Genomic DNA, 23,661 nt, shown 5'->3' with positions numbered 1-23,661 from the left:
CAGTTACTTGTGTGGGGGTCAGGGCTGGTTGGTTTCAGGGGCCTTCTTCACAGGAGATGTGGGATTCCCTATCTCAATGCTGTCCAGGTGCTGTACAGTCCCTAATTGCATTCCCAGGTGGTGTACAGTGCCCTGACACTCTGGACTTGGCTCCTCACCGAGGTTTGGTAGGGAGATGAGGACACAATCAAGTTTTCCTGGCACTCCATGACTTGAAAACCGTTCATGCTGTTTGGGGATTTTAATTTCTCTCCTGGAACAAGTGTAATGAGTTTGACAAAGCTTTTGGCAGCCTGTTTTTTTCTTAAAGTTCAGCACATCCCTCTAGGGGCCAATCCTGAACTGGCAGAAGCTGGGTTTAGATGACCTAAGAGGTCTTTTCTGTCTCCAAAGCCTGTGAGTCTGCACTTCATTATATTTCATATGGCTTAGCTATTGCTCATTTATGCATCTGTTCCAGGGTTTATCCCTCTCAGCTTTTCCTGTGATCCAGTTTTTATCTGACAGACAATGTTCAAGGCTCATCCTTACTTCTGCCCAACGGGGTGAGAAGCAGGTAAAGACAGTCTGGATTAGGATCTACTGTTGAACCAGGAATAGAGTTTCAACAGCTATCAAGGAAGCAGGAGCCCCTTTCGTGTGGATTTCCTGGAGTTATGTTACCCCATGGAGATCTAGGTGCTGCAAGTGGAAAAATGATCACTGACAAGCACCTCAGTAAATTGAACTCTGCCCTTGGAGAGAATTTTTTTCCCAAGGGCTTCATATTGATTCCTATTCATTTACACATCACTGAAAAATATTGATTTATAAATACTTCTTAAAGTCTTTTTTGCAAACAATTCTGCTGACAGAAACAGGTGTGTGAGCAGTCTTACAAAGTTACATCTATGTGCAGCAAAACAATGGGTAGTACTGACTGTGGTAGAAAATTTGGCTGTGCTCTTTTATTAAAAAACAGTTGAAAAGAGCTTTGAAAAGAACTTTGAAAAATCCTTCATCTTTGATTGTGAAATACAATTTAGTGGGATAAGGAGCATGGACCAGGGCAATACTCACTCCACTTCTTCCCAAAGTGCCAAGTTCCCATTTACCAGGGCAGATTTGGCAAGGGCAGGACAAAGACAAATGTCATGTCTGATCAGAAGTAGCCTTTCTGCCCCTGCTGTGATCTGCCACTCCTGGAAAGGAATGTATTTCACTGGGTTTTAGCCAAGGATTTGGAGGAGCTTGTGGCTACAATGCATTTCTTTCCCCCAGGAAGCAGAATTAAACAGGGAAAGCTGGAGAGAATCAGCGCTGGGAGCCGCCCTGGCATTCAGCTGCTTCCTGTCCCCCTCTGGTATAAATACCAGCCCAGCCTGTGTTTCTGGGATTTCTGGGCAGAGCAAAGGCTTTGGGATTTAGTGAGCACCACTGGGAAATAGCACTCAGATGTTTGGAGTGTGGGTTGTTGTGCTGTTCCCCTCTCAAATTTCCTCTTGTCTTTGCCCTTTATGCTCATTGATGAAGGCTTGCTGGTTTGAGGAGACAATGATCTCCTTCACCAGCAATGGAACATGAAGATCAAATGGTTTTTGGGTTTATTTTGTGAGGTGGTGTGATTAGGGCTAATCAGTGAGAAGACAAGTACCCAGGGAGGAGCAGAGGAACCCCAAAAGCGTGGTGGGTGCAGGGGGTCCCTGGAGGGGACTGCTGACTGCTCTCTGCTGCTCCCCAAGTGTCTCTGCAGGTCACACCTACAGCAGTGTAGGATTTTGAACACTCCTCAGCTTTTTAAAGAAGCTGTGCTTGAGTTTAGATGGAGTGTGGAGGAAGCAGTTTCGCATCTCCTCCAATTTTCTAAGCTGCTCGTGCCAGGGTATATGGGGGTGGCAGCATGGGATCCTTTGGTTTGCCTGAGCTCCATGATCCACTTTGATCCACAACCTGGACGTACCTGGTTCCATCTTGCTCCCCGTTTCCTTGGTGAAATGTGACAAATGCACACCTCAAATTTGGGGCAAATCTGCTGCTAAAAGGGCCACTTAGCCCCCAGTGGGGATGTTCTATCAGTCCCACAATGGCGACAGTGAGGGAAAGGCTCAGAATATTCACAGGGCTCCAATATTAGCTATTCCCCAGGTTTTAATCCTTTATGTTTGCATGCCTTGAAAATCAGACTGAAGTTTCTTCTGAGTACTTCTTAAATTACTTGTTTTTTTTAAGTCTTCTTGCTTCCTATATGAGTTTCATTCAGTCTTTGCTGTTGAAAGTGGGGAATCCTGACCACTTGGTGCTCGGATGGAGGGAAGTCTGCATGATGGGAAGGAAGTGACAACTAGCTCATTCTGGGAGACACACAGTTTCACTTCATGATTTTATTTTTTTTGTGTCTGGTTTGATTTCACATCCACATCTTGATAATCACCCTCCTGACACAGGAAGCTGAGGGACTTTCAAAACCATATCCTGTCATCTCCGATTTCAACAGAAACAACAACAAAAATTATTTTGGGCAATAAATATATTAAAGAAGTATAATAAAGAAATACATTAAGCAAGAGAGAAAGGCAAAAACTGTGGAGGGCAGATTTTTTTTTTCTCCATCTCTGACTTTCAGGTTTGCCATTATCAGTGTCTGCATTTCCTTTTTCAGTTCTGAATTCATCTGACAGATGTTTTCCTCATAGTTATTTCTAAATTTCCTATGTTACATGTCTATAGTACCTGTATAGGACTTACCAACTCTTGGACCAGCATTCAGAATAATTCTGGGAGCACTGATAAAGGCTGAGAAGCTGACATGAAATCCTTGAGCTGAGGGATGAATGTGTCTGTATATCTCTATATACAGAGCAGAGCAGCTGTCAGGAGTCCACATACCACTTTGGAAGGATTTCTGAGACTTCATGCCACAAACAGGGTGGCCTTTCTTCCCCAGAGAAGGAGATGAAGGGAAGGATTTTCTTATTGCCTGTTTCCAGTGGATGTGGAGGGAGCAATTAAAGGAGAACTGAGGAGGAAATTGCTTTTTATGACATTAAAGAAAAATGGCTTTGTGCACTGGGATGAAAGTGAGGCCTTTTGGAAAGTTTGGTAATTTGGGGTGGGAAAAAGTACAAATGGAGATAATATTTACCCCTTCATCTACCAAGACTTGTGTCTTGGCTCCTCTCAAGCAGCTGCTGTACTTGGGTTAATTAAACCCCTTTTTGGTTAGTAAGATAAGAACACCTGTGATCCACATGAGTGGCTGAGACCGTGGCTGTTCGTTCACCAGTCACATGAGTTCCAAATAGATTTTTCAAACTGATGTGTAAACATCCATAGGGGTATTAATGTAGTCATAACAGACAATGCCATTTCACTGGAAATACCTTTGATGGGGCTTGTGGGGTGATTAAAAAAACTCACTAAAACTTTTAGGACATTATATAGAAAATATTTGTATAATTTAGAGTATTTTGCTTGAAATAAGACTATTTCTCCTCTTTCTAGGATGTGTTTGCTCTACAGCATGAGTTCATTCAATCAGTGTGGCTTTTGTCTTTCCTGCCAGCCTGGTTTCCTACACTGTGGTGAGGATTTTCAGTCTGTAGGAGTGACATTCATTCTGAAACAGCAAGATGATGAATGTGCTAAAATCATAATTGCCATTACGTTCTTCCTATCCCTCTCACTTCAGGCTGATTCTCTTCTTCTTGCACACTGCCAAGCGTGGGGTGGTGCAGGGCAGCCACTGCCCTGAGCCCTCCACCCCAGCATCTTTAGGAGCTGTGAAGACTCATTTGTGCAGAGTACGGTGGTAGTCAGGCTCCAGCTGCAAACTTCTGCAGCAGAGAAATCACAGAATCATGGAATGGTTTGGGTGGGAAGGAACCTCCCACCAAGGGCAGGGACACCACTAGCCCAAGTTATTCCAAGCCCCATCCAGCCTGGCCTTGGACACTTCCAGGGATCCAGGGGCAGCCACAGCTTCTCTGGGCACCCTGTGCCAGGGCCTGCCCACCCTCTCAAGGAACAATTCCTTCCCAAAATCCCACCTATCCCTGCCCTCTGTCAGTGGGAAGCCATTCCCCCTCATCCTGTCATTCCATCCCTTCTCCAGAGTCCCTCTCCAACTCTCTTGGAGCCCCTGTAGGTACTGAAAGGCCACAATAAATAGAACCTTTTCTTCTCCAAATTCCCACCTGCTCCAGGAATGCAGTAGCTGGTTTGGAAAGCACTTGGAAAATGTCAGAAATAAGTGATACTGTGATCCTTTGTGTGTGTTAATGCAGCGTTCATTAATTTTTTAGAGTATGAAATCCACACCTGCTGGGCTTCCCTCTGGAGGTTCACTGTGCCCTGTCTGGTGCTGCTTTGACCAGCTTCAGTCTGGGTGCTGTGTGATAAGCAAACAGTTAACCCTGCTCAGTGTTGGTTTTGTGGCCATGGAAGGAAGCTCTGTTTGCTATAAGTACAGTGTATTCTTTCAGGGCTGCATCATGTTTGGGAGTGACCTCATCTAGCTTCTGTTGGTGGTTAGCAGCTTCACACCACATGCTCTGTGGATAATGTGACAGCACATTGCTTGCAGGAAACCCCCAGAGCTGGGAGGTTGATGCCTCTCAGGCTCAGAGCCTATATATATCTCACTTTGTCCTCAGTTTGGATGCTAGCAACACAGGACAGCATTTTGTGAGGGTAAAATGTGTGTCCTTTTCTTTAGAGGGTAATTTTCAACTGTGATTTAGCCATGTCCCAAGCTCCAGGTAACCTCCCTTTTCCTCAGGTGCACTTCCTGAGCTTTCCTTTTCACCCCAGGTTCAAAGCATGTTCCTTTTCTTACCTGCCATCCTGGTGGGATGGGACCATTGCTTATTTTTTGGAGACAGAATTTCCACAGTTTAATTTTGTAGGGGTTGATGGCTTTTTTACCAGCTGTCTGTGGTATCTAAATGCAGCAGCTCTTAAATCATGCTGGAGCTCACGTGAGCTCTTAGAAAGGGAAATAATTTTTTATTGTGCTCATTTATTTTTATTTGAAGGGTGTTCCCTAATTGTGGTGCTGGAAGGCTGGCAGAGTGATTCCTTCCCTGCAGGAATGTCTCTTGTTCCCTGATGGTCTCCAGCTGCCTCCACCCCAAATCCTTGGGGCTGGCAGAGTGGGAGCACTGTCTTTGAAGTGTCAGTACCACTATCCTGGCTCTTTAGTTGGTTTGGAGCTGTGTATTTTTCTTTTTGTTTTACTAGCTTTTTTTTTTAAAGAACTAAATTAAAAAAAAACCAAACTAGTTAGAAATTGATTATTTATTAAACTATGGAGTGTGTATAGTGGAAAGCAGAGGAAAAGCAACTCTAAATATATACAAAAGAAACAGATGCCAAGGTGAGAGGGGAATAACTTGGAAGGATGAGAAAACTGGGAAAATGTAATTTGCATTTCTTAGCATGAAATCTATTCTCTTGAGGGCAGCAGTGTCTAGTGGAAATGAAGGGGTGGAATCACCAGCTTTTGAGACTGCACTTCAAATTCCAAATACTTCTTTGTCTGCCTCTTGCTATCTATTTGTAACATTACAAGAAGGAAGGCCCTGCACCAATATCTGTACTGAGATTTTTGTGTCCCAGGAAAAGGCTCTATAAAGTGACCAACAAGAAGGAGTTACGAGAGATGCTTGGGACTACCTTCACCAGAGTCAGCTCTCCATCAAATGGATGAGGAAGCAACGAAATAATATTGTGAGATCACCTAAAATCAAATGCAGTTTTTTACTCATTTATCATATTCCAAAAATTATTAGTAAATGACATTCTCCTCCTCAGTGAAAGGCCACCAGACTGGACTCTTTGGTCATCTTCATCTCCTTCCAGTGATTGTTCTCCTGCCTTCTCCAGTGTTTGTCCAAAGCCTGTCACTTTGAATGATTTAAGAGGATATTCATGGGCCCTGCTGTCTTGTGGGAGGGAACTAAAAAGTCACGAGTTTTCTGTATTGGTTGTGAATGTCTTGTGTTGGGAAGAGAGAGCTGCAGTTCCTGAGGCTGGTGAGCCCAGCAAGGCCTGTGGGCCCTGACATGATCATCTCCTACAAAAACAGCCATCACTGGGTGCCGCATTGCTAATATCAATTAGTTACCTGCAGGAAGAATTCCAGGAGCATATAAATGATATTCCCTGCATGCAGAATCTGGCTGGGATGCTGCAGGAAGCAGATGAAGCCAGGGTAGATTGCTCCTGAGTTTTGGTGGTCAGTTGAAGGGCGTTATGACCGAGTCAGCATTTCTTTAATTAAAACCTGTGCTCTGTGAGCTCACACTTCTGGATTCTGGCTTAACACTTGTTCAGCTATGTCTTTGGGCCTCAGCCTTGTGTGAAATGTCAGCCAAAAGGCTGAGGCTATTCTTCATGGTGGAGCTCACTTTGGTAAAGCACTTTATCCACAGTCAATAGACCCCTTCACTGTTACTGGATTGCAGCTGAGTTCAACCATTAACCCAGCCATGGTTTCACCACTAAACTATGTCCCCAAGTGCCATTAGGGACAGTTATTGTTCAGAGGGACAGTTTAAGTGGGATGTGGAAATAATCACTTTTAAACAGCTATGCCAATGTTATAACGGCATCTTCCTTTGCTTGTAATTAAGAAAAAACATCATCTGCGTGATTAAACCTCCTCACCAGCAGCCCCAAGGCAGCAGTGTGCAGTACAGGCAGATGCACAGTTTGAACTGGAATGTTCAAATGCAGATATCACATTAATCTGGATTTGCTGCTCATCAGTTTGAGCCAAAGGCAGCTGGAACACAGCCTCTCTAGTAAGGAGGTCCATCTGCAGAAGTTCTTGCACAGAGCTCTCCAGTGTTCTGACTGGTGTAAGACCAGCTGATCTGTGGCTGTGGATGAGATCAGAGCCATGAGAGCAGTTAATTCCTGCTGCTGTGGTTGGATGCACAGGAAGTGTTGCTGAGTCACAAATGGACAGCCTGTCTTGAGGGGCTGTAGCCATGTCCATCTCCAAGGGGGCAGCTGTCCTGCCATGGACAGGCCTGGGAGAGCCCATAGGACCTTGGGAATGAAGATTTGCTCATCACTCCCCAAACATTCACCTGCCAAGGGACAGAAGAGCACCTCGTAGCCCCAGGCACCCCGTTAGAAGGCTGCAATTCCCAGGGCAGCCCAATCATGGGAGACAGCTGAGACTGGGAACAGGACCCTCTGCACCACATGCAGGTGCGCTCAGAGGGTGTCCAGGAGCCTGGTCCTCTGGGTGTCATTTTGATTACTTAATGTTTGACATAATTATGTTTTTTAAAAGAGAAATTGCTCACTGCATAGGAGCTACTTCCTTCCCAGAAAACTTTCTGCAGTCCTGAACAAACTGAGCCATACCATTGAGACATGTGCAAGTTTGGGAAAATTTATAAAGTTGTCCTTCCATCTCCCGAAGTTAAAGGGAGCTTTATAGCAGTTACTTTTGCATTTATAAAAGAAATCTGTGGTTAGCAATATCTGTTATTGAAATTGGGCTCTATGCTTGGATATGTCAAGTCTCTCGGCAGGTTTTCTTTTGTTTAAAATTAAACAGAACAAGCAGAATTTTGTTTTAATCTCCACACATAAGGGATGTTATTTTCATTAACAGCTGGAGAAGATGCTTGGGCGATTTTCCAAGTGCAAGGCATCCTGGATTAAACACACAGTATCAGTCTGTAAAGCCTCACTGGCCTTTTGCTGGAGAACACTCGGTAACCTTTCTGGCTTTGTGTGAGATTTGGGTAAGGAATACTGCAGCCAGGCACTGCACCAAGCTGCCCTAAGCTGCTCCCCTCCATACAACCAGCAGGACACATGGATCATCCAGGACAGGGGCCAGGATGGCTGAGGGGAAGCCCCTGTGAGGGCTTCAGGAGAGGGGAGCACCCATTGTGCTTCCCCTCAGTGAACACTCGTCCCTGGCACCACTGGGCTTTGCCACCTGCCCCATTGCAGCTGCAGCTCTGCTGCCATGGCCCATGGCCCAGCTGCTCCCTGGCACGCCAGCAGGGCTCCCCCAACAGCCCAGCCCTTGTTTCCCTGGCCTTGCTGTGGCTGCCAAGCCACCACCCTCCTCCAGCCTTTCCATGGACTGCTTGGTGGGATGGGCTCTGCCCCGCTGAGGCCGTGCAGAATGTGCGTGGCAGCTCCTTTCAGCTGGGTACAATTCCCTTTTCTTGAGCCCTGTCCCTGAATGTGCTTCTGTCTCATGTGCCTCGCCAGCAGCTTCTGCACAGCCCGGCACTGGATGGATCTACTTGTTCAAAGCCTTATCACTGAGGCAATCTTTTCCTTCTATGGAAAGTGAGAATGAAATTGCCTAAATTAAGCAATTGAAGCAGCCATGAAGGATAAAGCTTTCTTTCTGCTTGGAGTTGTTTTTGTAGAGAGACTGCCATGATTGTGTTTGTGTCCTGTGTTTACTGGCATAGGAAAGAATGTGGGATTGGGATTTTATGGCACTTACAGTTTAATGTTTCTCCCATGAGCTATTCAAATGAATCATTCTTGGATTTTTAGCACCTTCTTCCCACTACAGTACAGGCTTGGGGACAGTCAGAACAGAGAGAGAATACTCCCTTGAGTATGGATTTAAAACCTGATGATCTTAGAGGGCAGACTCCTGTCAGCACTGATGTGTCACCATCTCAGCAGCTCCAAGATCCAGCCTCTTGGATGGTCTGTTGTCCCTTTGGGTTAGGAGGGAGCACAGCTGTGAAGGAGGAAAACATGTGAGTCATGATTGGAGGGCTGTGGGAGCTGCAGTTTTCCCTCCCTGCAGCTAAACCAGGCCCTCTTCTCATCAAAATCGTCTCAGTTTTATTGTGGGAGGACAAAAGTTTTTGAATGCAATGTTCCACCTCAGTTGGTCAGGTGGAACCCTCCATTCTTTCATTAAAATTGTGGTCAGAGGATGTTCTCTCAGCACTGAACAGCCTGACTCAAAACTAATACTGGTTTATGATGTGCCGTGACAAATGCTATAAATCCTGGAGGCAGCAGTGAAAGTAGGGTTGGGATTTTACCTGGCTGATTTTTTTTTTTTTTGGTTGGATCATTGTATGAGCTTGGAAAGTCTGTGTGATGTCTTTGGATCTCCAAATATCTGCAGATGAAGAACAGTATCAAGAGAGTGGCACTGAGAGAGTGTTTATTGCCCTCAGTGTGTTTAACAAACCTTCCTGCAGTCATTGCAGCCAGGTGAAACTCTTGAAAGGGCAAATTTTGACATTTGGGCTTTGAGAAGATCAAAAACCATGCAGTTTTCAAGCTGTTTTCAAGCTTCAAGGACAAAGCCCTGATTAAGTTAATTGTAGGTTTCTGTAGCTCTTGTTTTTGTTAAAGTGCATGGAGGAGATACTTCAGGCATTACTGTGGTGTTAATCCTCCAAGTTTCCCATAATTTCTCTAATCCCTGCATTGCCCTTGGCATTTATGCAAGGCTCCTGTAAAGCTTCTCTCTTGAGCAGTTTCATGAACAAGCCCAAAGAAGTGTTGCTTGACAAGCAAGGCTTGAGGACTTACTCCTGACTCTTCTCATCACAATTGTTTGTATGTATCAGTACCTTCTAAAGCAGCATAATTCCCTTTGAGAGAATCAACATTCTTGTTCTTCCCTCCTTTGTTCTCAGAGTGCACAACAGGACTTCAGCTCCTCAGGCTGCAGTAGATAATCTTGGAGAGGGGATTACTAAGGAAAACAAAGCTTTTGTGGCTTTGTTTTCCCACAAGATAGTAATCCTGATGCTCTGATAGTGAAGACACAGCACTTCAATCGCTGAAGTGTTTGGGGGTGCTTTTTTCACTCAGGTTTGCCAAGCAGCCACTCTGCTTCACTCTGTTCTGAGGCCAAGGTGTCCCCAGGCCACCACACTGTTCTCAGGAAGAGCTCCCATCTGGCAGAAGTGGCCTTGCACAATAACCAGATATTCCAGAGCTCTGGTTGAATATTCCTGAAATATTTAGGGAAATCAGAATGATCTTGTCAGGAGTTTTTGTTCTTAAATGGTACAAGTATGGTGCTTTCTTTGTTGAGGTCTGTTTTGTTGTATATCCATGAAAAACCATCTTGATCATCAGTTTTTTAACAAAACAAAGGAACTGAAACATTATTGGGGAATGTTAATTCAGGATTTAGCAATTTATCCAATAAGCTGCCTGCCATTATTGTAAACTAAAGAGGAAGAATACCCAACTGTTGGCCCTGCCACATGCTGTCAGTCTCCCTGTGTGCCACCTTACATTGCTCACAGGTGTGAAGGCGAGGAATGAGCTTTCCTATGTTAATGCATTTCTAAATCTTAGTGAACACCCAAGGTCTGCAGGCATCTGGGCTTAGTAAATTATTTAAAAATATTACTGCTAGATGCATGTGGAGTGGGAAATGGCTCAGAAAAGGATGGTTATTTGTAAAGATTATTTCTGGGTAAATAGTTTATGTTACTTTTTGTTTTCTCCAGACTTTCTCAAACAGACCACATATGAAGTGGAGGCGTTCTTAGAGGCCATTCAGTTCTTCCGTCAGGAGAAGGGCCACTATGGTACATGGGAAATGATAACTGGCAATGAAAAAGAGGTAAAATAATATATTCCTGATGGGGTTTTTGGTTTTGGGTATGGCAGCTCTGAGGGTAGTGAAGATTATAAATTCTTTTGGCTAAAAGACCATCTTAAAAAAGAAAATTTAGTAGACAGAAATACCTGAGATTTTAAGACATGTCTTACTCATATGTAAGTGATAATTCTTTTAAAAGAAAAACTTCTGAAACAGAGTCTTGTAGAGTAACAGTTACACTTAAACACCAAAAATCTGTGTACTTCTGTTCTGCAGAGAAGAAATGCTAAGCCCAGGGTCTGGGTCTGTACTTGGGCACCTGGCTTTGGAGCACTCATGGTAGCTGAGATTGCCCCACAACCCCACTGGCATTACTCCAAATGACTTCTAGGGCATTATTTACACCCTGATTTATACTTTTTTTCCAAATACTGAGCACTCAGCAACAAATGTTTATGTGTTTACTTTAGTGCCAACTGCCAGCTGTTTTCCTTGATGAAATCTGTCTTCCCTTTGGGAAAACAGAAAAAACCTTAAGGAGAGTGATTTGTTTTAAGGAACCAGATTATTGTTTTAGAAGAAGCCTACCTTTGAAATGCTGAGAAATGTGGAATCTGGAGGAAAATCTATAAACAGTGTCTTTCCCATTGCCATCATGTCAGTGATTGAAGTTCCCTGCTAACATCTGATAATAAATGCTTACTTTAAGGAGTTACATGAGGGTTTTTCTATTCTCCCCTCCTCCTTCATATTATGGAGCTATTATAGTGCTAGTTCATTTTATGTTTTATTTTTCCTATTGCTTGCCAACATCTTACTCATAACCCATATGTCTCAAGAGAGCTGTAATCAGAAGACATCCAACCTAGTTCCACTATTATCTTCTTAGCAATAATTTATTCTGTAACTATAGTGTGTTCTCATGGCCTGCTTGGACCAAACATAATAATTATTTTAGGCAAATATCCAAGCTAAGTGAGTGGTTTGGAGCAAGCAGGCTGAAATTTGTTGCTGTGAAAGTCCTTGCAGAATGTGAAGAAATGTATTTGCTGACACTCATTTGTGATGGCTGAGTCTCCACAGTGTCAGCTCACACTGGGACTGCAGCATGGCTGGAGTGGGAGCACGAGCCAGGGCATCTGAGGGAAGATCCACCAATGCCTTAAAAATGTTCCCAGAGAACTCAAGATTCTTCACAATATAAAGTTGTGGAATCACAGAATATCCTGAACTGAGAGGGACTCACAGGGACTATTCAGTCCAGCTCCTGGCCCTGCACAAACACCCCAGCAATCCCACCCTGTGCATCCCTGGAAGTGTTGTCCAAAAGTTCCTGGAGCTCTGGCAGCCTTGGGGCTCTGCCCATTCCCTCGGGAGCCTGGGCAGTGCCAGCACCCTCTGGGGAAGAGTCTTTCCTTGACAGCCAACCTAACCCTCCCCTGACACAGCTTCATGCCTTTCCCTTGGCTTTTAAATCTATCTCGTCTGTTGTCACATTTATTATTTATGATTGTCTGGGTTATTCAGGAGATCTTTTTCAAGGGAGCCATTAGGACCTGAATTAGTGAATTGCTTTTGACAGACATTTGAGTCAGCAGTGCTGAAGTGCTGCTGTGGCATTATCTATAAGTACTTAAATGAAACTACAATAAAAGTGTATTGCATATTTGAGGTATATTAGAGGTATATTACAGCAGGTATTGAGAGTTGTATTTCCACAGGGGCTGTTTATGCCCTGTTTTACACTGGGCTGCAGTCAGAGTCCTTTAGTTGTGCTGCTCTAGTTCCTGCCTTTTCCCTCTGCTGGTGTTGGTGCATGCCTCAGATCTTTCTGGCAGCTTTAATACATGAGGTGCAGTGTCTGGGAGCACGGACATGAATGAAAAAGTCCTGGCATGATGAAAATGGAAAGTTGAGGGGTATTTTTGCACTCTGTATTAGCTCAGCTAGAAGGTGGGTACAGCAGGGATGTGATCCTGAATGTGGACTGTGCTGGGCTATTGGAGCTTTCTCAGGCCAGGGACAGTGTCCATAAATAAAAACATGGGAGACTCCCAAAATCAGTTGTATATTAAGTCTTGCATATTTATTTGGCGCATTTGATTGGGCAGGTAAGGAAGGAGCTGCAGTTCAAATCTATGCAGAGAGAGTGCAGAGCCTCTGTGGGTAATTCCTGGCAGCTGGGAGGGAGGGACAGCTGAGCCACTGCCTGCACACATCACTCTGTGCTGCAGTGCTCAGCCTTCAGGTAAAGAACAGGGTGTGAACTTGTCATTTTCATCTCCTGACCATACAGATCCTGAGCAACCTGGTGATGGAGGAGCTGCTGCCTAACCTCCAGACAATGATCCTGCCTAAAATGAAGGGGAAGAGGAATGACAGGAAACGGGCTTGGTTTGGGGTAAGGACTGACCCTTGCAGAGTAGCTGTTGCTCATAGCAGCTCTCTGTGGCTGCTGATTCTGATCTCTGCTTCTCAATTTGATTTGGGTCCAGATTGTAGAGGAAACCTATGGCTTAGTCCAGCAGGAGGTGGCAGAAGGATTAAATACCTTGAAAGAAGAATGTAGAGAATTTGCAAAAACTCTTGAAGGGACCATTCGTTCAGACATGGATCAGATTCTGAACTCCAAGAACTTCTTAGCTGGAAAAATCAAAGGTTAGTGGAGGAACAGCTGTGCTTTGGAGCAATTCTCCAATGTTTCCCATTGTGTTGCTCAAATTACCAGATGTGCTTGTTTTGAAATCCTTGTGTGTTTTGAGAAATCAAACCGGAGACACCAATTTTCAGAACAGAAATGAGCCTCTGCTGCCTTTGATGGGAAAAGATACTTGTGGCCACTGTGTCTGTGAAAATACCAGGCCTTCTCAAATTGGAGCTGACAGGTTTTGAGTATCCTGATCAGAGTTGTTCCTTCTGCTTTCATTTTCACTTATACAGTCTTAGTTAGTGAAGATACAGGTCACATGAGCATAATGAAAAGACCTGATCTCTGTACCACAAAACCGGGTTCTGGTTATGTGACAAGTCTACGGGCTTTCAAAGAATATTTAAGCCAAAAGGCTTCTTAAGGGGCTTTTATTTAATGTGAAGTAATCATAATTTTGTTATGAATATAAAAAGGAATGTAAAGAACAGGCAAAATGTTGGTGTTGCTTAAGGTGGCAAATAAATAAATACATAAATAGCTGATAATCATACCAACAGCTGCCCTTTCCTCTCCCTCACAGTTCCCTAGTTGCCAGTGTTTGCTTAGGTGAGGCTTGGGACAAGAGTTTTCAGTGTCACTCATAAAGCTGTGAACTCCTTTCACACCCTCATCACCTCTGTAGTGGTGTGACTCCAGGGAAAAATACAAAACCATTGAATTCGATGTAAAGCAATAAGTTCCAATTACTTCTTTCAATGTCTCTAAATGCAACTGTTGTCCTGTGTGACCCTCCAGCCAGTGTTTCTGAGCCTGCCCAGAAGTGCTGCACAGAGAATATCCAGCCATTCCTCGCCTCCATCCTGGAGGAGCTCATGGGCCCCGTCAGTTCCGGATTCACAGAAGTGCGCGCGCTTTTTGATAAGGAAGTGAATGAAATCATCCAGGACTTCCAGAAGACCAGTGACATGACCAGGCTAAAGGAGGTAAGACAAGGAGCCTTTACATCAGCACAAGGATGTTCTTGACTAGACCCTGGCTGGCAGTGGCAGCAGGATTTGCTTTCCCAGGTGGAAGCACGTGAGCACCTGGTTTTGTCATTTACAAAGTCTTGTGGTATTTGTGCAAATGGAGTGCAGATACCAGAATTTGGGTTAAAGCCAAATTGTTACATTCTCTATTAAAAATTCACCTCTGGTTACTTTCTCTCAACTTGTACGGGAATGCAGAATGTGGATCAGCTCATGACCCTGCCCTTCAACTCGGTGAAAATGGAGCCCTGCTATCTGAAAGTGAACCTGCTCCAGGAGCTCCTGCAGGACCTCAAGAGTCGCTTCAAGGTCTATCACATCGATTTTGTGATTCAGAGGACACAGAACTTCATGCAAGAGGTACTGTAAGATCCAGTTTTTCCTCCTGGGAGAACAGGTTAGGTTTGTCCTGCTAATCTGCTTCAAAGTAATCTTGATAAAAGCTGTGAAAGAGCCCCAGAGTGTCTCTCAGGCAAGGTACAGGTAACAAAACCTGAGAAAACCAGCTAGAAGCTGCTTGAAACTTTTATTTGCAAGACTCTGTGTGTGTGTGTGTGTCAATCAGCAAGGCATGAAAATTTTGGATGGATCATCTGTTCCCCTGAACTTTCAGGTTCTGAATTCTGAGTGTCTCACCACCCAAGAAATTAGTGGGATGGCTAAAATTCACCTGATTCCTTTTCTCAAGGCTCAATTTTTCAAGAAGGGTATTAAATGTGTTTTACAAAACTGGAATGTCTCCTCCTTGGTAGTTGATTTTCTCACTAATATGAAGTAAAGCAATTAATGTTAGAAACTTGGAGACAGACAACATTTCAGAGTGTAGGTGCTTTAACCAGCCTCACCTTGCAGGGCAGTGGTGGAGATGACAATGTCATTCCAGATGAAAACTGAGCTCCACTTCTTTGTCCCCTCTTGTGTGTGTTGGTGTAGGCTATTACTCTGCTTTGCCTGGACTCCTCCTGGATGCCTGGCCACAAGTCTCTGAGGAGCTGGCCAGCAGACTGATTTCAGTTGCCAGATCACAAGGCAGATTTGGCTTTGGAGCTCCAAATTGAACCCTGTGATTTAAATCTGTATTTGGGAAATATACTAATCTGCTCAGTAATCTTGTGAAATGGAGCTGGTCCAGATCTATGGAGTGGAAGTTATGAATATGGAAAACAAGTGTCTAGGACAGGGCTAGAATAGGATTTTCCTAAAAGCAGCTCTTCTGAGTACAGCCAGGACCAGCAGCCAAGGAATTACTCAGAAATAAAATTCTGATTTCATGTCTGGGTCTTTCAGGGGGGACCATTCCAAAATGCTGCCAAATAAAGTGTATTTCACTGAGTGAAGACCATGTCAAGACAGAGAAGTAGACAGAAAATAAATTCCATATCAACCAAGAGGTCTTTTTTTCTGAACAGAACATGAGTCAAAATTAACAAGAAATAAGTTAAATTATAGCAGGAGTTCTAAACATGCTGTTATTGCATCTTCCTCTTTAAGAGACTCGTATTTTCCTCATAAAAATATTGTAGTTTCCCTTTTTTTCCATGGACATTGTTTATTTCATAAATAAGTGAAATCAGACGTGTGTGTTGGTGTAGTATTTGGCTAAAATGTACCTCGGGTGGAGCAGGATTCCTTGCTTTGGGAGCTTGGCATCCTCTAGTGGCCAGTTTCAGGAAATCTGGGAGCACGGTGCTCAACTGGCTGAAGGAATGGCCTCCCTGCTTATCTCCCTGTACTTCTCCAATAAGAAAATGTTAAAATTTGAATGGGAACAGCTAAAGAAAATGCAAAGCCTCATTAGATAGACTCAATTACCGCTTGCAGAACTGTTTGTCTGAAATATCTTCAGAGTAGGGGCATAATATTCTTAATGATAAGCTGAAAATATTGTAAATGCCAGTTTAGCGTAATTCTGAGAGAAATTATTGCACTCTGTGTGATTTTTCCTAATTATTTATTTGTATTATAATGAAAATGATGTGCAGTATGATTAAATATTGTTTATTAATGATAGAAGTCAATGGGAGTCTTCCCATTAGGGATAATGAGTTTTGACTATGGTCTGTATACACAGATAATCAATTCTACATTTTGGCTCTGCCACTATCAGTTTGGGTGGTGACATGAGATCAAATCTGTACAAGAAAGCTGGGACAGCATGATAATGATACCACAGCTTTAATTTTATTTATTGCAGCATTTCAGTGCTCTTCAGAGCACCTTCTCAGAAACACAATTTAAATTAACAGTTGCACTTATCATGTTTGCAGGAATTTGATGTTACTGATCTTTAACAGATTTTTTTCTACTTACTGTTTTTAGCTGATGGAAAATGCAGTTTATACTTTTGAGCAGTTGTTCTCTCCAAGCCACCAGGCAGACTTGGCCAAAGTTGCAACAACCATTGAAAAAGTCAAGCTGAGAGTGCTGAAGGTAAATGTCATGTAGCACATTTGCAGGCTGCCTTTCTGGAAACAGAGAATATATTTTATATTAATGTACCTCAATATTTGAAAGAGGATAAGCTTCTACCATCCAGCTGAAAATACTGATTTAGTGTCACTTAGCAAAACTGCCCATTTGGGGGATAAAACCTAGTTTTGGGCAGACGCTTATAAAAGTATTTGCATGTGCGGTCCCTTTAATTGTAGGTAAATCAGATTATTAATATGCTGTGGATCTGCATAAATAATTTTAAATTAACTTTGTAATTAGCCTGCCACTAGGATTTGTTACTCTCAGAAAGGGCAGTGCTGAAACACCTGGGGAGGGCAGCTGGGGGATGTTTGTAGCCTAAAAGAAGCAAAAGAGAGCCCAGAGCAGTAGATTTTAGAGTGATTTTGTAGAAGCTGGACTAACCTGTGTGGCCATTCCAACCCCTGTGCACATGTAATGCAGCAGCTACAGGCTGACAGGAAGCAGTTCCCTGTGGGAGTGGTGAATAACCCCAGGCACACTTGGGCTTGTTTCTTTCTTGTGTGTTTTGCCAGCAATATGACTACGACAGCAGCACCATCCGCAAGAAGATATTCCAAGAGGCACTGGTGCAGATTACCTTGCCCACAATGCAGAAGACACTGGCTTCAACATGCAAACCAGTAGGTGTCTGTGACTAAAAACCTCAAAAACCAAAAATGGAAGGCAGGGGAGGAACAACACCTTGGTAGTAATTCCTTAACACTGTCAGGCTGTTTGCTCTCAGAGAACTGTGCAGATCTCCTGCGTGCTCAGTGCTTAGATTTGCCACGTCATGGGTTGGGTAGGTGTGGAGCACAGGGACGAGCATTTTATCACCTAGAATATGTGTGCAGACACCTCATGTCTCTGTCACAGAGGAAGCAGTGGTGGAGCAAACTTCCACAAGCCCTTTCTGTTTAGTTTCCCACCAGCCTTTTGTATTTGTGCCTCTGCAGAAATGAGCAGCCAGCTCTAGAAGCCAAAGTGTGGTACAGCTGACAGGACCTGCCAAGTCCTGACCTTTTACTTGAAAACCTCCAGGTGATTTATGTAGGTGCCTCTTCTAGAAGTGGTCAGAGGTCACTTAATTTACTTTTTATAGACCACCAAGCAGCTGCTTGATGATAATGATTCAGTTAGACAGCCTGATGGGTATAAATCAGTGAGCTCAAAGTGTTACACACCTATTAGAAAAACAAAACCAACCCCACATCTCCTGTGCACCGTGGATTTGCCTCCTTGGACAAACAGGTTGTGAGGCATTTCCTCAGCAGCTGTTTGTTTCAGCAGGCAGTGATGTGTAGTGCTTTTAACTGTGGTTGTACTGCAGGTAAGTAATTATGTTTGGTAGGTACATAATTGATTGTGGACACACGTAGCTCATGGAGTCATAGTTCAAACAGTGCACCCCAGGAGCTGTCACGGGGTGTTGCAAGACCTGCTCCACGGCATCTCTGAGCTATTTGGTTGCAGTAGGACTCAGAATCCCTCAGTTTTCTCCATCTGTTTCTTTCTTCCCTACCTGCACAGGAGCTGCAGAGATACGAGCAGTACATTTTTGCTGATTACACAAGTGTGATCCAAGTAGAGAACGTGTATGAAGAGATTTTACATCAGACACTGCTTGAAGAGGCCCTAAAAGGTGAGAACATTTCTGAGGTGACAGGAATAACATTGCAGCCTGTGGCCCATGAGCTGCTCCTTCAGAGCGTCCCAGAGCCTCACCTGGCTGTTCCTGTCCTGCTTTCTCCAACACTGGTGGTTACGTCCCTACAGTGTTTTTTCATTTGGCTCACTGAAAATGTGTTGCAAGCCCTAAAATCTGAGTTATGGGGCAATTTTACTAAATCTGTGGACGTTAGGAGTGATGGCTTGGCACAAGCCTTTTTCTAACAAAATGTAATTATGGCAACTTCACTTGATCTCAGTTCCCTGGGCCAAGGAGGGAAATTCTATCCTTACTTGTACAGGTTTGGTGATTACTAAATGAAAAGACTATGCCAATTGCAAGACTAAGAGAATTTCAAAGACTAATGGTAACAGAGATTAATTTTCTCAAATGAAATGAACTGCTGGATGCAGTTTCCAGTACTCACTGATGCCAGTGCAGTACTCCTTGCAGATCTCTCTGCTCCTGTGTCAGAAAAAGAGACTATTCTTAATAAATACTACATATATATGTATATATAAATACTTTACTTGTATCTCTCTATATGTGCCTGTCTGTCTCTACCCCGGATAAAAGACAAGCAAATGTACTACACAGGATGTTTTCACAGACCATAGGCACTCCTCTTCCAAAACAGCAGTATAATAATTGTAACCAGCATACTTTTATTGGCATATTCAATGTAAATCCTTCTGCACTGAAGCATTACCCTTGTGCATTGTGGGTCCTCTGCTTCAGAAGTGCTTGGGTCAATGCTAAAGTGCTGTTATGCAAAAAATAAAATCTCCATCCCCCAAAAAGAAATGTGAACTAAAAGGAAGCTGAAAATTAATATTAGTGTTGACTTTAATATCAAAATGTACAACATAAACTTGGGATAGCACTGTATGTTCTTCCCTGTGCCTCTGTCAGCCTTCCCAAAGCAGTTTGGTGTTTGTGTTTTATTCAGTGATCAATGAAGCTGCCATTCTGAGGAAGCACAACCTGTTTGAGGATAACCTGAACGTGCCCTGCGAGAGCGTGTCCAGCCTGACGGAGCTGAGGACCCCCGTGGGGTCAGCACAGGGCACCCCCGCCAAGGCGCCCACAGCCCCCCGGGCCGAGGGGTCGGACACCGAGAGCCACGGGGACGAAACGCTCGTTGTGACAGGGAAAATCGTGTGGGAGAAGGATGCTGATGAGGGAAAGTCAGCAGACAAAGAGGCAGGCACCTCTGTTAGTGCAGCTGGGGATCAGGCCAGCAGGAGGGAAGCAGTGGCTGTTACAGACATTGGTGACAAACAGGAGTGCCCTTTGGCTGGCCACATTAAACAAGGAGTTGCAGAGGGAAAAAGTGCCATGGAGAATGTATCAGACTGTGTAGTGAGCACTGAGAGAGGACTCAAGGCACAACAAGCAGCTCTGGAGGAAAAAGTAGCTCCTGGGACTGACACTGCAGTAAAAAATTTTGAAGCCAGCCCTAAAAAAGAACTGAAGGTACCTGAAGGAGCAGTGGAGGAAGAGGTGACTTCAGTGAGTCAAACAGTAACGGCTGCTGTGTCTGTCAGCAGCACTGGGAAAGCAAGCACAGCACAGGAAAAAGTTTCTGAGATAAAGCTCACTTTCCCGCCTAAGAGCGTAACAGATGCAGAGATTTTAGGGAGTGCAGAAAAGAAAAGCAAGGTAGAAAATGAAATTATGGGAACATTATCTCAGAGTGAAAATGCAGTAGGAACAGGGTTGGAAGGGGATAGTAAAAAAGAAAGTGGTGAGAGTACTGAGACAAAGATTGTTTCCCAGGATGAAAAGACAGGGAAAGCAGGGTTTGGGGATAGTCCTGAAAAAGAAAGCCAGTCAGAAGAAAAGAGTAGTAAATCCCCCGATGATGTGAATGAGATAAGGAGTTTGCTGACGCTGACGGTTGAGATCCCAGCGGATACTCCAGCTGAGAACATAAAGGAGGTCTGTGAGGGCGAGCTGCTGAAGTTGCAGGAGCACCATAATGGGAACTACGAGTTGAGCGAAGTGACTGTGGCAGAAATTCAGGTGAGCCAGAAGATGAAGAGTGAAGATGCAGCAGAATGTGTGGAGTTCAAGGAGGAGCGACCATCCTCAGCCAGCCTGGGGACAGATGGTACGAGGGGAGAGAGCGTGCCCAAGGGGGCACAAGCTGCGTGGCTGGTGGAGGGCTGGGCTCCGCCTCAGGAGGCAAAGGCAGAGGTGGAGAGCAAACCAAGTGTGAGGTACGCAGGTGCGGAAGGTGAGAGGTTGCAGCCGGAGGAGCACACGGGAATTGCGGTGGATGGGAAAGAAGGAACAGGGGACAGCCACGCTGTCCTGGAGGACGGTGGGACACAGAGCTCCTTTCCGAGCCCTGCTGCAGATGCAGGCACGAGGGACGTGCCCATCCTGGATAGCGCAAACCCGGGCCCCGGACTGCTGGAGCCGGTGTCCCTGCAGCCGCAGCAGCCGCGCCGGGGGCAGCCCCGGGCAGAGCCATCGGCAGGCACGGAGCCTGGAGATCAATCCTCGGGAATTCACAGCACCGCAGGAACAGCGATTCTCCCAGAAAAACACCGAGGAGATGGTCCTGCACAGCAGAACTCTGAGGAGTAGAAAGCAGCTTTCAGCCCAGCCCTGCGGGACCTGTTTACTCCAGTAATCCCTGTTCAGGTCGGGGCTGGAGGAAATGCGCTTTGTTGTGGTGCCCCCAGCTCCTGCAGGTTTCCCACGAATCCCTTCCCGAGGGATGGGTGATGGGGTTCGGTTCGGTTAAAACCAGATTACTGCTGAAGGAATCTCAGCTGCCACTTCAAATCTGCTCCCTTTTAAAGCTAGAGAAAAAGTCTGGAAATGTGACCACTGAATGCTTCAAACGCCCATCAACTTATTTTAACAACTTAGCTGTTCTTAGGGGTCCTCTTGATTTTTAAATGCATGGTTTTGACAAGTACCGCTCTGATTCTGGTGATTGGTACATACATACTCGAGGATGCTTTTAGTACTTGCATGCAGTATACAGGAAACAAAACCATTTTTTTTAGTAGTAAACAGAACCAAATAGTTGATTTAGTAGATTGCTGAAAAGCCACGTGGTGCAAACTGCATACTGATTACTTAATTATTTTCAAGTTTTGGCAGATATCAAGAAAAGTAAATATTCTGATTTTTTTTTTTTTCCTCTTATTGCTGTATTTAAAAAGGGGAAGGTTTGGGAGCAGGTTTCTCAGTCCCACTCTGCACTTCGGGGTTATTTAGCCTTCCAGAGCACTTTATGGCTATTTTTTTGTTTTGTTTTGTTTTATGGAAGGGAGAGAAGAGAATGTTTACAATAACTATAACAATTAGGCAGCATTTCTCTGGTTTAAATCCCACCATAAAATAGATTCATTTATAGCAATTTCATACAGAATATTGAGTCCTGCCATTCCCACTGAGTTACTCAGGTCTGTAGACCTTTTTAGGTATGGAAATCATGTAATAAGTGGCAACAATTGTGAAATACCAGAATCATTGCATCTAATTTCTAATGCAGATGTAAACTGGACTGACAGGCAGCCAGAGGTTGTTTTGCATGTGCTTAGATTTTGGAGGGCAGAATGACATTACAAAAGCAGTTATTAAAATAAGACAGTTGCTGTCATACACACGATCTGTATCAAGCCATGATCTTGGCGCAGAGTTGCTTAAATGTGTTCTTTGCATCTCAGTTTGCACAGAAAAGCTTGGAGATGAGCCCCAGTATTTTAGTAAATTGGCGTTTCAAATGCAAGCACTCACTTTAGAGGTCAGTTTAAGGCACCTTGAAGTTCTGGCCCAGTGTTTTGAGCCTGTTTCTGAATGTCATACAGTGCAGGACAGCAAAGATTAATCATAATTGCAGCAAGGAGTGCAGGATTTATGCCCATAAAGACACAGGAAGAAATAACAAAGAGCATAATATGTGTTAGCATTTAACTTCAGCAAACTGTGCAAAGTCTTTTAATGCTATCAAAATATTCTTTAATACTAACAGAAAATTGACACTAGAGGAACAGGTAAATATTACTGTGTGAGGAAGGAACTTTGTTGAGTAACTGGATTAACTATTCTGTCACTGCAATAAAATAAATGCAGTTCTTATTTATTCTAGAAGCCGTACTGTGGTATGGAAACACGAAGGTCACAGACATTTCCCTTGCAGAAGTACTTTGACTCATTTCCTCCTTATATTTCATGCAAAAATACTAATTTTGAAACATAGAAACTACTGCCAGCCAATTTTTTTTTTCTTTTACAAATCATTGGTTATTTCACTGTCAGCTGCTTCACTTTTACAAATCATTAACTATTTTTAATTGGTACTGAGTGTTAAATGACTTCAAATTTTAAAGTGCTCTAGAGTTAAGCAGCAAGCAGCCTTTTAAAGCTAAAATTAGGGGACATGATGGGGTTTTAGTACTTTTTTTTTTTTTTGCACGGCAGCAAAAAGGACTGCAGCCTCCTGCAAAAGGAAACTTAATTCATTCTGATATGAATTAGATACATCTGTACAGAGAGCATTTTGCATAAATATTTCCATAATGGTAATTTTGGAGTTATTTCTGTGGCAGGCCTAGATCTGGGTAATATTTTCCTGTGATGTGTCTTGCATTGCTGGATGCAGATACTCAGATGTTTTTCACCAGTGAGATGGGTAAGGATGGGGAAGATTCAGCCTGTATAATTTAAATTGCAGTTCCTGGTGGCCATGGGACTTTTTTCCTGGTTTTGGGCATTTTCTGCCCGTTTGTCAATGGATATAGTGCTTTTCGAATCGTTGGTTGGAAGCGACAGCTTAGTTATAAGAGGTCAGCAATCTGCAAGGTTATGTGGGACCACTGATGCGAAATTATAATAATGCACCCATTCTGTCGTTTCTGTTGCTTTCTTGCCGTTTCCTCCACAAACCGTGAACTGTAATAAATCTCCTCTGGTGGAGCCCTGAGGGGAGCGGGCTGGGTTGTGGAATTACATGGGGTTTCCATTGTGAAGGGCCAGGACATGAAACACATTGTATTTGCTTGGAACTTTGTACAAACGCTTATCATGGAAATAAAGACGCTCTTCCCTTCCATTGCCGGGAGGCTGCTTTTGTGAGGGTGCGATGATTTGGGGGGGATTTATTAAAGAAGCGTTCCTGGGGCAGCTGGGAGTGCCGGCGGTGTTTCCAACACGGAGAGGGGGATTTTTAGGGCAGCACGGCAGCGTGACGGGGAACGGCTTCAATCTGAGTGTTAGACTGGGTATTTAGGAGGAAGTTCTTCGCCGTGAGGGTGGTGAGGCCCTGTCACAGGGGGCTCGGAGA

At 44.0% G+C, this 23,661-nt stretch overlaps 1 protein-coding gene across 2 annotated transcripts in view; it reads left to right on the top strand.

Moving 5' to 3' along the window:
• The window catches only part of NIBAN1 (niban apoptosis regulator 1), a 55,394-nt gene extending 31,964 nt beyond the window's left edge, over positions 1–23,430 (top strand). The window contains exons 6-14 of one of the 2 annotated variants that reach the window (XM_004186200.5): positions 10,461–10,576; positions 12,852–12,956; positions 13,051–13,213; positions 14,001–14,188; positions 14,432–14,593; positions 16,553–16,663; positions 17,221–17,328; positions 18,218–18,329; positions 19,306–23,430. In XM_004186200.5, the coding sequence (XP_004186248.5) occupies positions 10,461–10,576; positions 12,852–12,956; positions 13,051–13,213; positions 14,001–14,188; positions 14,432–14,593; positions 16,553–16,663; positions 17,221–17,328; positions 18,218–18,329; positions 19,306–20,951 (2,711 nt within the window). In that variant the 3' untranslated portion in view covers positions 20,952–23,430. The remainder of the gene's footprint in view (positions 1–10,460; positions 10,577–12,851; positions 12,957–13,050; positions 13,214–14,000; positions 14,189–14,431; positions 14,594–16,552; positions 16,664–17,220; positions 17,329–18,217; positions 18,330–19,305) is intronic. The other variant, XM_072932695.1, reaches the window with a different exon arrangement.
• Positions 23,431–23,661: the final 231 nt, after the last annotated feature.

This window comes from Taeniopygia guttata, chromosome 8, assembly GCF_048771995.1.
Source record: "Taeniopygia guttata chromosome 8, bTaeGut7.mat, whole genome shotgun sequence".
In the NCBI taxonomy this organism is placed as follows: Eukaryota; Metazoa; Chordata; class Aves; order Passeriformes; family Estrildidae; genus Taeniopygia; species Taeniopygia guttata.
Note: the sequence above shows the minus strand (reverse complement) of the source record. Positions and strands in the feature narration are given on the sequence as shown.